General features: G+C 38.9%; 1 protein-coding gene across 11 annotated transcripts in view; it reads right to left on the bottom strand.

Moving 5' to 3' along the window:
• Window positions 1-843: 843 nt before the first annotated feature.
• The window catches only part of AUTS2 (activator of transcription and developmental regulator AUTS2), a 759,649-nt gene continuing 746,320 nt past the window's right edge, over window positions 844-14,172 (bottom strand). For all 11 annotated transcript variants that reach the window (XM_035343089.1, XM_035343092.1, XM_035343091.1 and 8 more), the window contains 5 exons: window positions 12,615-12,756; window positions 12,013-12,090; window positions 10,095-10,178; window positions 8,963-9,185; window positions 844-3,999 (listed from right to left, as the gene is read on the bottom strand). In XM_035343089.1, the coding sequence (XP_035198980.1) occupies window positions 2,760-3,999; window positions 8,963-9,185; window positions 10,095-10,178; window positions 12,013-12,090; window positions 12,615-12,756 (1,767 nt within the window). In that variant the 3' untranslated portion in view covers window positions 844-2,759. The remainder of the gene's footprint in view (window positions 4,000-8,962; window positions 9,186-10,094; window positions 10,179-12,012; window positions 12,091-12,614; window positions 12,757-14,172) is intronic.

The following is a 14,172-nucleotide window of genomic DNA, read 5'->3' on the forward strand; positions in this document are numbered from 1 at the left end:
TGGTTGAAATTCAGAGAAATGTCACTTTCATCAGATTTACATGATAACATAGAATACAAGACAATGCTACAACAGCAGAGAGAGAAACAAAACCAAACTTGAATATATGGCTGCATACATTTAATTGCTTACCTAAACAAGTGGTAATTACTGAGGGAGAAGAAAGTCTTCTTAATTCTTACTCTAGAAAGCAAGTTTTAGTGTCACAAGTTACCTCTGGCAAAAGTAACTTGGATAAAAATTTTGAAGTGTTTGAACTAAGTTTGCAACCAAAAGCAAACAGAACAAAAAAAAACCAACCACCTCCAGGAAATCATACATCGTGACATCATGAGCCTTTTTTTTTTTTTTTTTTTTTTTTTTCCCAAAAAGGACACCATGAAAGCTGTACTATGTAGAATTAATTTTTTTGCAAAAAAAAATTCATATTTTTTTCCAATTGGTCACAGTAACCAAGAGCCATCTATCTTCTTAGCTGGTAACTGGTAAAATGCATTTAGCTTGCATGGAAGTACACAAATTCACAAAAGGGCTCGCATACAGCCACGTACGTAAGTATGGGACTAACCTGAAAGACTAATTGGTCAGTAATTAAAAGCTAATGTCAGTAGGGTGTTATTATATTTTAAAGAATCTGGGCAAGCTAAGGATTTGGTCTCTTTTTTGTTCCTTTTTTTTTCCTGATTATTACAATCATTTTTATAAGATAGCTTATAAAAGCTTGTCATTTCCTTTCCATTTTTAACAGCTATTTCTTCTGAACAAAAGCCCACTCTTGGGAAAAGGTATCATTTCTTCCCCATAGCAACGATGGGGTACTCCACACAAAGAAGCACCTAGCAGTTTAGTTCACATTTTTTTAATAACATGGCACAATTTACATTACACAAGTCTTCGCTGATGAGGAAACATGCTGAAGATTGAGAGCCGCTTCACTTTTCTTTTCACATAGGATCTAGAAAGGACTTTATTACATACAGGATAAACAGCAAAAAGGTTTGTATATAACAATCTCTTTACAATACTGAAAGCTACCACTACGGTTCCAGTGTACATATTCTTCAGGATTGTTTTTTTTTTTTTTTTTTTTTTGTTTTTTTTCTTTTTTTTTTAAAAAAAATCAAAAAAAAAAAAAAGAACACTGCACAACATCTGGAGTTCACAAAATCTGAAGCTCACAACTAAACCTTCAGTTGACTACTAAAATAGATCTCTGATCATTAGAAACAACTGTAGTTAACTTTTTTCTTTCTTTTTTCTTTTTTTTTTTTTCTTTTTTGCCAAAACAGGATAACAACTTCAGATAGCACTTTAATACACTAGAAGACCAATGGAACTAATTTTATTTCATACATATATTTTACAGTCCAGTAGACAAGATATTGAATTCTCTCTGATAAAGTCATATTCTCTCCAAATATTTAGACAAGAAACTTAATGCATTATAAAAAAGTGTGTTATGAAAAGACAGATTTCAGAAGATTGATGCATATTGTCAAAAAGGACCGTGTTCTTCAGGTTTTATCTTCCACGATTAGGGAACAACAAGGTTGACCTGTTAACTATTCACAGACTTTATTACCAACTGAAATACAATAAGTTGCATTATGAAATCTGCATCGGAGTTCATTAATTAAACTACTGATCCACAGTGAAAACACATCCATCATTTAGAAAAGTATTGGCTTTCTTGTAGGATTTGTTTCAATGTAGCTAAAAATCACTTAACAACAACAAAAAAAAGTGTGTACAGATTAAAATGACACACTGGCAATAAAAACAGACATGAATGGTTATAACCAGATGTTCTTCCAAAAATAAATTTGACATGTTAAGTGACGAAGGTTCTGGAAAATATCCAGCATTTGATTATTATTCTGTTTAAACCAGATTAATGTGACTAAAAACCCATCAGTCATGACTACAGCATCAGTGATTATAGATTGCTAACCTGACACATTCTAAGGAATACATGAGCTACAGTAACATCAGCATCTTGATGCAGGGGTTCAGACAGAAAACTACACTTCTAATGGGCTGTTTCTTCATCAAAACAAGCAAGAGAAATAGGTTTCTAGTATAGATGAGCTTGTTCAGGGAAAATATGACTTTAAGTATGTTGTGTGTTGAAAAGGCTCCTTTGAGTTATAAAGGCTTTTGTGAAAAGCCTTAAAATTCATTGCATAGTTGAAGGGGTTTAGCTGTCTATAACAATATATGTAACACAGCATAAGCAGACTGTGTTGATCAATATTAAGTTTGCAAATAGCACAGTTTAAGAAGTATTAATGTATTATGTTACTTAATTTTATCTATTTACATTTGTACAAAGTAAAGCTTTCATCTTACCCTTTTTGCATATATGAACCATGAAGCACTCTTTTTACATAAATATCTACAATTGTTTTCACTTGTTTTCTGAAAGAGTGTTGTACGGTTGTCATTGGTGGTGGCTTGTTTCTAGTCAAATCATTCAGAGTAATGTCTTGTTCTTCAGTTCAAATTTGAACATTTTAAACTAGAAATAAAATAGAGTAGAAGACACGAGGAACATATGGACTTGGCTAAAAGATCTGGAAAATTTCAACATATAATATACAAAAAAAAACATTTCAAAATCTTTGCACTCAGGTCTATACATATTGTACAGTGGGTTACATCCCCAGTCTGTATCAATGACTAGTAAGAAGGTCTTTATATTATGTTCATTTACAACATTCTGTCCCTCTTTCTCTGGTTTTCATTTAGTCTCCCTCTGCTTATCGAGCTTCAATGTCCTTGAGGGTGTGAGAAGGAGGCCTCTCTCTCATCTCTGTCGCCAGAGGAGTAGTCCTTCTGGGAGACCCAGGCCGAGGTCCCAGAGTAGAAATAAGAGGTGGAGGGGCACTGAGAGCTGCTGTTGGGGGAGTTTTATTGAGGATGCCATTTTGGTGTCCCGTCGGGGGACTGACTCTGGGGTAGTGCATGCTAGGAAGTCCTGGTGTGATTAGGCTTGGGTGAGGCAGGTGCCCATCCAAGGTGGCAGGGTGAACTGAGTGCAGGCGTGCATGTTCATAGTCCTCTCTGAGCATGTGCAACCGCTCCCTGTCATCCAAGTGGTTGCCCCTCTCATGCTCACGTCGTGGGTCAACAGAAAGAGGGTGGTGGTGATGGTGGTGGTGATTGTAGTCGTGAGGTTCCCGATCCCTGAACGACCTGTCGGCTTCATATAATCTTGGCGTGGAAAGACGATGAAGGGGGTCATTTCTTAGCAAAAAGTCTCTGCCCAGGGGATCTCTCCGATGAATATCTAGCTCTCTGTAAGGATCTCTTAAGGGATCTCTCATTGGATCCCAGTGGAAAGAAGGATAAGGGAAACGTTCTCCACCAGGAATCGGGCTAATTCCCATAAATGGGGTCATCATGCGAGTCCTATCCAGGCCACTGATGCTGTTCATGTGATGTATACCGGTTACACCTACAGTCATGGGCATAGACACTAAAGGACTTGGATGGACATTAGATGTAGATATAGGTGGGGGCTGATCAGATGACCTGTGAGTCTGAGGTCCCTCAGGTTGAACATCATGGTCTTCCTTTCGCTCCTCCTTCACCTTGACTTCACTGCTTTTCTTCGGATTATCATATGCCGGCTCATTCTTCCTCTCAGTCTCACGGTTTGAAGTACTATTAGGCCTGGTGCTCTCCACAACAGGGGGCCTAGCATAGGGTGAAGGAACCCTGGACATTTGCTTCGATTCTTCCACCACTCGGCTTTCATGGCTCAGGCCTTCTTTCTCTGAAATATAGTTGTCCTTCACCTTGTGCTCTTCGACATTAATTTCCTTCCGAGATTCGGAGTGATCCCTCTCTCGCTCTTTGGGTTTCTCTTTTTCTCGAACCTCGGGATTCAGATGGCTCCTGATCTGCTCATTTGAGCTGCGATTATGTCCGAGGGAGTTTACTGGATGGATAGGTGCTGGCGAAGGATGGCTGGAGTGTCTTTTCTCAATGCTCTCCCTAGAAAGAAAGAGAAGCATAAAAATTAAAGCATGAGAAACTCCCAAAAATAAAACATATCCTCGAGTGTGTCTGCCTGTATACTTGTTGCTTTGCAGAAAGCTAGTAACATGCACCATTTAATGCACTGTTCCTATCGCACACCCAAAACACCAGAAGAGAAACCCATATCTAAACTAGGTCTGTTCTATTATCTTAACGCAGGAGAAGATCCCCAAAGAAGCTGCTTTGTGAATGATCTGACTGAAATTTCAAACACTGAAGTCCACAGAAGGATCCCAGGGAATCTAGCTCTAATGTACATACTGATGTACATACTGATGGCCTTAGCCGTTTGCAAAGAAGAGAGAGAGAAAATAGAAACATACCAATTTCACACAAAAAAGGTAAGGCAATTAAATCCAAATTACATGGGGAATAGGATTTTACCTGCTACTTCTATTAAGAATGCACTGGGGAAAGTAGATGACATTTTGTTCAACAGACTTTTTGAAAAACTTCCACACGTAAGTACTTTACTAGTTTCTTATCTACATTGTCTTCATCCTTCTAGATTTTCAATTTACTTCTCACAATTCAATTTCCTTCTTAAAACTGAAAACAAAAGCCTCTCAGTGCACCAGCACTGGTGGAGACCACCTTTGAACAGACAGGCACTTCTTTAAGTGTGAAGTAAGCCTCAGTGTGGGTGTTTTAATAGAGGTTGCTAGTCATCATGCATAGATTGTGTTGACTTCCTCAGGCAGGGATGAACCTACCCTATATGCCCATCATTCAGGCTAGCTCACAAAGTAACACCTTAGTGGAGTCTGTTGCTCTTCAGATGCCCAACCCTTTCCCATTTCTGGGATAGAGTGAGCAGAGCAGAGACTGTGACAATGTATCTCACTGCCAATGCCAAGAAGTCTCAAAATATTGAAAATTTTTTACATCTTTCAAACTTATGTTGCACAAAGGATTAGAGAATAACTGCCTGGCAGTGGACTGAAAAACATAAATATCTGAATGCATTCTGTACCAACTATTTTCTGGAAGTAGTGTTGACTAACACTAAGTGGAATAGCAGTCCTATTTAAAATGAATCGAATTTGCAAGGTGAATCTAATCCCTCAGTTCCAACGCTTTTCACCTCGCATTAATTGCAACTGAGCTCAGCATTGCAGTTTTCTCTACAAAGACAGCCTCAGTGTTGGACACGTGCTGTTTTCTAGACATAGGAATTCTGTTCCATGGAGGGTGATGGACAACATGCCACTAAAGACAAAATGAGGGGTAAGCAGCAGGGTCCTCTACAGTCCCCACACAGCTCCAGTTTACATACGTCTCTGGGTGCTGCAGTCTCTGGTTGGCAATGTGTCATCCAAATACGCTTTGATGAGGACAGTAGGTTGAAACTCACTCTGGACAAGATGAGCAATACTGGATGGCTGAAGGGCAACTCAGAGGGTGACTATGAAGTGGACAACCTGCTCCTCCACCTACACAGTTTCTGCTACTTTCTTTTTTGCTAATGAGCTAAACTGTGTAAGTTTTCTAGAAACTGCAGCAACTGCTGAAAAAGTATTTTGAAAAAGAAAATTCTCATTATTATAACCTCACCAGAAGCATCTTCTGCTGTATCTAGACTGAATTGTTGAAACTGTCATTTTATGGGCCATATCTCAGACAATCAGAGAGTCCAGACTGCAACTGTTATGTTGGAGCATTTAATACCAAAACTGTCTCATCTGCACTGACTACCAATTAACTCCTGGATATCCGGTTCTGTTTTGATTGTCTCTGCCCTAAACAACCTGAAAATTGTGTCCTGGCTCTAATTCCCCTCCTGTAGCTCTCCACCAAAAGCTAAGGCATTCCATCTAACCGCTTCCAGATTTGGACACAGCAAGACCAAGACAATGCACTCCAGTGAATGCAATGCTTCAACATGAAGATCCTTTTCCTCTGCTGTGAAAGAACTGGCTTGTGGACTCTGCAATACCTGGTTTGTTAATTATTTTGCTCATGGGACAAGTTCAGAGGGCACCATTAATTGTTTTATTTCACTAGGGAAACCCATTGAGTCTTTTCACTGATATTTAATCATTTTTTTTGTGTAATTTATGTATTTTAAATTGTGCATAAAATTTAAAGAAAATAACGGGTATTTTCTGTAACTAAAGAAAAATATATGTGCAACCAAAATAACGTCTTCCATTGCCAATTTCATCCTATTCAGTTACAGTGATGGCATTATTTCAAGAGGCTATTGATTATACAGTTCACTTAAGTGAACGGCAGTCCAGTGGTCAGGGAGGGAATCGTTTTTTATCCTCAGATCTATCAAGGGCTCCTTAGGCTAATAATACAGGAACAGCTCTAACTCTCAGTCTCTCTGAAATAAGAAACTTGAGATCATGTTTTCAAATGAGTTTATTACTAAATAAGGTATGTTTTGAGGTTGTATGCTACACTGAAAGATAATGCACAAGACATTATGCCAATTACTTTGCTTCATTTATGTTGATAAAGAGATCAATAGATTCTTGTATTCTCTTTAATGCTCCAGGATTATGTACACATCAATGTCTTTATTAGAGTGGAATTGTTCAGTGACATCTTCTAAATTAAATACCACTGAGAAAGAACAAATCCTGTTTTGCACAATAGCTGTTTCCACTGATTTTTTTCTAATGTTGGACTGGAGTAATGTCCTTAAAACAAATGAATGAATTTGCAAGTGGTGTTCCAGAAGAAAGCAGGGACTACAACAGGACATAGCGGTCTAACTCCCCAGCCAGCTCTGCACCTGGGAAATGTTCACAGACTGTGCTTTCACATTATCTAAACTCTCTTGAGGGATCTGCCATGTCGCACTCTAACTGGGAGGGGGCTGCAATGCAATGGCTGTACAGCTTATCCAATTAGAGCAATCAGTGATTCACTGTAACCCTCCCTCACACCATTTTTAAATGGGCGTAAGTCAAGCTAAGAGGTGCCTTTGAGGTACCTTTAATTGTCACTTATCACAGAAATCTAGATGGACGCATTTGTCTAGATGGACTGTTTGGGGCCAGATAAAGCTCAGACCCTTGATGACAGGACAATTTTGAGATGAAATCATACCAGAACTCTGGGCATGATTCACAGTTCTTCCTGCTTTGTCAAATTAGACAAAAATAGGTAACAGAGATTGGGACCTGAAGGCAAGTCTATATCTTCACCCCGCTGGGTGCCACTGAAGATAAAAGGGTAGGTATGAGAGGCTCACAAACTACTTCAGACATTATCTACATAGGGAGAAGGTCTCCAGGAAGGAATTCTCAACATCTTCTCAAACAGGCAACAGCGTGAGCATGCTGCAAAGTAGAACTTTTCAAAACCACATGGATGGATGCATAGCAATACTAGATCAGCAAAACCGTTATTGTACTGAACTGGTAGCCATAATTGTGCAGAAATATGAAGTATGAATGATGCTTACTTTTAAGCTTTCAAATTATTGAAAATAAATATGTTCTGAGCTATGATATGGAGTTCAGGCAATGCCAAAGCAGCTTACAAGGAATGTATTTCTGAAAGGGATTTTCTTCAGCAGGAACACTTCATAACAAAACAACAGAACAGTAACTGAAATAATCACATAGTTCTAAAGACTACCCATATCATCAGTAACTAATATGTTTTGCCATTCAAGCCAATAAAGTTACTCACATGCTTAAGCATTTCGCAGGACAGAATCCCCAATTTCTAACAGCAATTTATTTTGAAGCATTAACACCACACATGAAAATAATGAAGCTATGCTACCAAACAGAAAATATTCCAAATGGAAAATGTAGGTGAAAAGATCTGTAGTTTGACTTGCTCTTCACATTTTACAATAACACAGAAAAGCTCTTAAATCTATTTTTAGAATATCTAATGTGTTAGCATAACTTCTTTTAGAAAAGGCTACTAATGCGTATATTTGGGTTAGTGACAGAGAAGTCAGAAATGCACATCTCCTAAATATTCTTTTATGTTAAAAAATTAGAAACATAGCCATTATGTAGTAAAGTAATGTGCAAACTTAACAGGAAAGCCATTAAGCCACAACTGAAAAAGCTGAAATCAGCCTCTCTACATTTTTCAAGGAAGGCATGACACTTGCTGAATGGCAAATTCTTATAATTTGGTACTTAAATGTTAAGAGGAATTGTTACTGAGTTAACTGTATAATGGGAACAGTCCTAACAAAAAAAAAAAAATATATGACCAGGTTTTACTTTTCATTAACCCTTCCCAGCCTGGACATGTTAGAGTGCAAGTCCATGTAAAACACTGAACAAAAAACGTGCTTGAAGGTATGCAACAGCAGTGCATGTATGTGTGTTTTCTTCAGGGGAATTAAGGTCGATTTAATGAACTGCATGCACTGGAGGTTACTGTGGTACTGGAAATGACATACCATTATATTTTACAGAGTTTTCGTTTTAAATCTTTTATCAGTGGTTTCTCTCGTCAGGCCATTTTAGGGGAGGGAGGCAGGGTTATTTGTTTTGCAGATAGGGTCAGATTTACAAAGTTATTTAAGTATTCGCTAGTGCAGATAGGTGTCTTTATAATCCTTTTAATCCTTTATAATCCTTTTTTCATCCTATCAGGCACCTATATACCCATCAAGTCTTCAGAAGACCTATGAGAAAGTCACCCACAAGGCTGTATGGTCTGATTCTATTCTCACTTGACACTGCCTGAACTCTGCTCCAGCCAAGCTCCTTCTGAGGAACTGTGTTGCAAGTGAGAAGAGAAACAGAGGCAGCAGGAGGCACCTGCTGTGTGAGTACTGCCAGCCTCGTGTCGTAGGTGCTGATGGTGTCCGCTCTCCAGGTGTCCCTCTACTGAAGCTCTGGTTTAACAATGTGCCAGGCTGGGAAGGGTTAAAAGCAGAACGGAGCCCCAAGCTTTGAACTAGACAATTCTTGGAAGTGTTCTTTCGTACCTTTCTTTGTCATCTTTACTAACAGATGAGTCTCGTTTATCTACATCTCTATCTCTGTCATGAGCTGCAGCAGATGAACTGCGCTCCAGCTCTCCTGGCTTCAGCCAGGGCGGAGGGGTCGGGAACGAAGGAGGAGTTCGGTGCAGTCGGTTCCAGGGCTCGTGAGGGTTGCTAAAGCTCTGCATACTGGGGCCATCCTTGTGGCCGAACATTGAGTTGGGTGCTGAAATGGTGAAGTGGAAAACAAAAAGGTTTAAGAAAAAGGTATGCTCTAGTGAAGGTACTTACCAAAAAAACTTTTACAGCACTCAGAGTTAAAATGAATACATATTATTGGGAGCTGGAAAAGGAAAGGAAATTAACAGAGATTCATTAGAGGGTCTCATTCCTAAAAATGGGCAGGCATCTGACAGCTGTTTTAATTGGAAAGGGAAATGCTGTGGATAAAATTGACAAGGGATGAAATAGAAAGATAAAAGTGACAATGATCCTTAGTCCAAATATTTTGGAGACACCAGAAAATGACCATTATACTGACTATAAACAATGGAACTTGTTGCATTTAATCCTGAACCAAAGTAAAATAAAATGTGACCAAAATCATGCCAGATTTGAAGTATGGAGAAAGGTTTTGAAAGGATGATCTTTTGAGACTGGCCAAATCTAGAGAAATGTTGATGACCCTGGACAAATAAATGCAGGTTAGTGATCTTTTCCAGGCACATGTCCTGGATTACCGGTGAGAAAGGAAAAAAAAAAATGTTCTCATCCACAGCTAGGGATTACAATTAAGCAGTGCACATTAACTGTTTTTGACCATGCAACAAAACCATGAGGACTCTCACAAACTCCTTAGACTCATAAGATCTGTATTCATTTATTTTTTGACTAAACAATGTAATGGTGACATTTGGCATTATGTTGAACCCAAACTATGAGGCAACTAATATAAAATCATTTACTGATGACTAAAACAATGCTGTTATTTAAAAGAAAAAGGGTGCTTTTCACATTCCCATCCCTTACTGATGTGTGATCTAAGCAACCAATAAAACGACAACGAATAGTCACCATCTCTTAATATCCCGAATTACACAGCAAACAAGAATTCATAAACAAAGAGGTTACTCACTAACTGTCGGGTTCCCGAGTCCCCCGAAGGCATTACTACCCACTGCAGTGAGACCACTGAAGGAAGCTGGTCGATTGAAAGGCTCTGCAAACCAATGAAAACAGCTGACACTCACTGGCAGGTAATTGTGATAAAACATTAGTGTGTTATCCAAATGAACAACATCCTCCCACAACACACTGGTGATTGTGAGGGGGTGGGAAATACAAAAACTTTTTTCTTTTTCCCAATGACGGTATGCATGGCATCAACTTAGTAGAAAAACCTCCACTTTGAAGAAAACCAAGATGTTACAATATATGCAGTATTGAGGCCTGTAATTCAGCAAAAGTAGCTACTTCACTTAAAATCTGCAAACATCTCAGTTTTTAATTCCTTTTATTCCCTTCCAGTTCAGTTTCAGGATCTCAGGAAATATCCCTGGCTAGCAAGACTATTATTAAGTCTGGCAATTGTGCTTGCAGAACACCTTCAGGCCATGCCTCAGTCATGTCTCCTAAACCACAGCCAGGACAAAAATAAAATGTCCTATTATACTGATATGTCATGCTGACCTGAACATTTTGCAATGCTCTTGATATTTATTGCTAATACCATATGAAAAACTAGAATGGACTATGAGAAATATTGGAATCTGTTTTTTTTTTTCATACTTAATGTATACAGGGTATAGGTATGTTGTATGAAACAAATTCTCTTCTTAAAGTCTAATGACTTTGATGAAACTGTGTCTGATAAATACCAACACTGAGAAGGCCATGCCTATCATTTTTTATAGTCAGCTAAGTACAGAATGATAAACCTATGTCACGAGTCTGCTGTTTCTGTTTAGTGAACTTCCCAGATCTTTCCCTATGCAAAATGGAATATCAAATTAGAGTCTTGACTTCTGATGTTCCCATAGGCAGCAGATCGCCTTATTACATCAGTAAGTTAGAACAGAACTAACAACATTTGGTGACTTAAGTGGTTCCTTTTCTTAAGTGTGTATTTGCTATTTTTCACTGACATACACATTTGAGCCCAAATCATAAGATTTTAAGGATCTCCTTCCCAGTCACTTAAATGGAAAAGCAGGTATCTCAGTGGGAGTTAGGAACAGAAACACCTCTCTGAGCCTGAGCCTTAATTTTCAAGTATTTTTTGACTGCTTATAGACATGATTACACTGAACCTAACCAGCCCCATTACTCCTCTAACATCCAGACACTTTGTTTTCTGAAGTATTTCAAAACATGCTATCAGTGATACTGCTACATGTATTTAGAACTGCTACTTGGGTTACAGAAGATTAATGGATAAAATGTGCAATTTGTAAAGGTTAAGTAGGCAGGACACTCAGAGAGTCTCCACATGGGCAACCTTTAATGGACTAAAACAAAAGATGTGAAGTAAGAACAATGTAGCATTACTTTGCAGTGGCAGACGTGCAAAAGCAGAGCACAAAAGCTGACACAGCTTGCTATGTATTCAGAACCATGACTCCAAGCTTGTGTCAAAGGGTTCATCATGTTGATCCAGTTGTAAATGGATGTATACAGATAACGCTTCGGTTGAGGAGCTGAACAACACGACGCGTTATGCTTATTTCTTTTGGTGCTCCTGGCATGCTTAACTCTATTATCTCTGTGGACCACTGAGGCTCAGGAGGATCTTGTGGCCTTATTTGGAATCTGGTTGGTAAAAGATGGTGGCTGTTCAGACTATACTCCACACACTTCTACAATAATTGCCTTTTGGGGAATGACAGGATAACTGAACTAGCTGTCAATTCAGGGGTATTCACACTGTAACAGGCCACAGCAGATTGCCAAAGGTATCAGGGCAGAAAATGCCTGCATGTTACTTCTGAGTTGTAGTCACAGTCCAGTATTCACAGGGAGAATTGGGAACGACTTATGGCAGTTACTGCACTTACCTAAGTGAGCAGCTGGGTTGAGAAAGTTGCTGTGGTGAGGCGGAGGGCCAAAAGGGGTGCCGGCTGGGTGAGCCCCACCTGCCAAAACAAAGCAATAGGGTCAACTCCTAGCAAAAGCTCAGAAGGGCACTCCCTGTCCTCTACACTTGACTATAACTTCTTAACAGCTCACATGAGAAGAGATTACTCAGGTCAGGATCCCATGCAAATAGCAGCTGCTCTTCTAAACAGAAGTTACCAGTTAAAGGGGATTGGACAGGAAAATGTTTCAGTATGGCGAAAGAGTACATGTAAAATACAGCATATTTCCAACCTGTCATCTCCATGATGCATCAGATACCACTGTGAGCAATGTTCCTCCATTTACAACCTGTATAACATTTCAGCATGTTTGTGTTTTTTTTTTTTTTTTTTTTTTTTTTTTTTTTTTTTTAAAAGCATATGGACAAATTTAAAAATATTTATCAAATAGACTAATAGCCCCTGGCATGTCTTGTAGAGAGTTCATAAGCCAAAGCATACGGAAAATTTCCTTTCAGCATGGCAAGGATTAGCATGTTAATGAGCATGCTACAAGAAAGATTTCGATTCTCAGTACTCACTGGCTGTGGAAAAGAGAGTCGAGGGCCGAGCCAGGTCATGGGGGTGGTGGATGGCTCCAAAAAGGCTGGGACCTGGTGGCCTGCTCAGAAATTCAGGTTTCAGGCCAAAGTCCAGCTTGTGTGGATCTGACTGCATCTGTTTCTGAAATGTAAAAACAGAATTTAAAAGAGACTGTCCTAAAAGATAACAATAAAAGGCACTTTCAAAATGCTGTGGGTATAGCAATTCATTCATAACAGCTGATGTTTAACAAGAATATTAGTTTTTGTGGCCCTGGACATAGATGCAGAACTAATCTCCTGGAAGGCAGATCTATGGCAGACAAAAAAACTCAGGCTTCCAACAGATATTTCCCCCAAGGTTTAACAGTGCCTTCACAAACACATCCATCCCTCTGGAGCAAAGCATTTCAGGGCAGATTTGACTTAAAGACACAAAAATCTCAGGACAGCCTTTAAACACATGCTTGGCTGTAAGAACTGGTCTGTCTTAAACTAGTAATAAAAACAAGGCTGAAGAGAGGTGTTAATTTGGATCTGATGCTGGGTGGGTAGGCATGTTAAAAACAGGGTGAAAGCTCCAAGTATAAGAGGCAGAGCTGCCAGCTGACCCTCTTCTGCCTGCAGGAATCACTCGCTCTAGAGTTAAGGTAGTGACAAGTCAAGGGACACCAGAACCGTTACATTTCAATGCAAAGCTGCAATCGGGAAACACGTGATGCTGTGCATCTTTCAGTGTCTCTCAGACTGCAACTGAGCAAGATGGGTGCTAGAATGAGTCACATTACAGACAGTATTAGTGTCTGAAAAACTTCAGCCTCATTTTGATAGCTTGCACTCCAAATTCAAAGCACTGTATGTCATTGTTTTTATTTACATGGTATTACAATGAGCAGACTTTCCCTTTTAAAGTATATTTGCTTAGGTGTCTGTATTGTAATTGATAAGTGGATGAAAGATGGGCTCTTCTTTATGCCATAGACCCATTTTAGTGGTCCCTACTTCAATAGTTTTATAGAATGCAGAGGAAAACCAAATTCTCAATTACCTGTGCTGCCAGAACTCCCTAAACACAGATTGCTGATTAATTGTGCAGGTCAGCTGAAAGGATTTACAAATGTGTAACACTGAACCAGTAGATCTTAACAGTAATTCTGGAGCATGTTCCACTTAATAAATCAATATTTAATACTGTGCCAGCTCAGAGTACAGACTGTTACAATGATATAAATATGCATATTAAAAAGTTATGACCAAGTTAATGTGCATGCCTAGTAGCTGTTTTTCAAGTGCTAATAACATGTCTATGTAGCTATGAGCACAAAAAAAAAAGGAAGAAAAAAGAGGCTTTATTAATGTTTTGAGATAATGGCCTGCAAAAATATTGAAGTGCAAAAGATGGCCAAGTTAAGGTCATGTCTTTTAAGGAAGCAACACTGTAGTACTTTAATAATTAAGAAAGTTCAGAAGATACAAATGCCTCAACTGAAGGCTGTGTGCCAGATTTTTTAGGCTGTGAGCTCTTTTTATTCTTCTTCTTAACAACCAAGTTATAAAC

The sequence above is a fragment of the Oxyura jamaicensis genome, chromosome 19 (assembly GCF_011077185.1).
Source record: "Oxyura jamaicensis isolate SHBP4307 breed ruddy duck chromosome 19, BPBGC_Ojam_1.0, whole genome shotgun sequence".
Taxonomy (NCBI): domain Eukaryota; kingdom Metazoa; phylum Chordata; class Aves; order Anseriformes; family Anatidae; genus Oxyura; species Oxyura jamaicensis.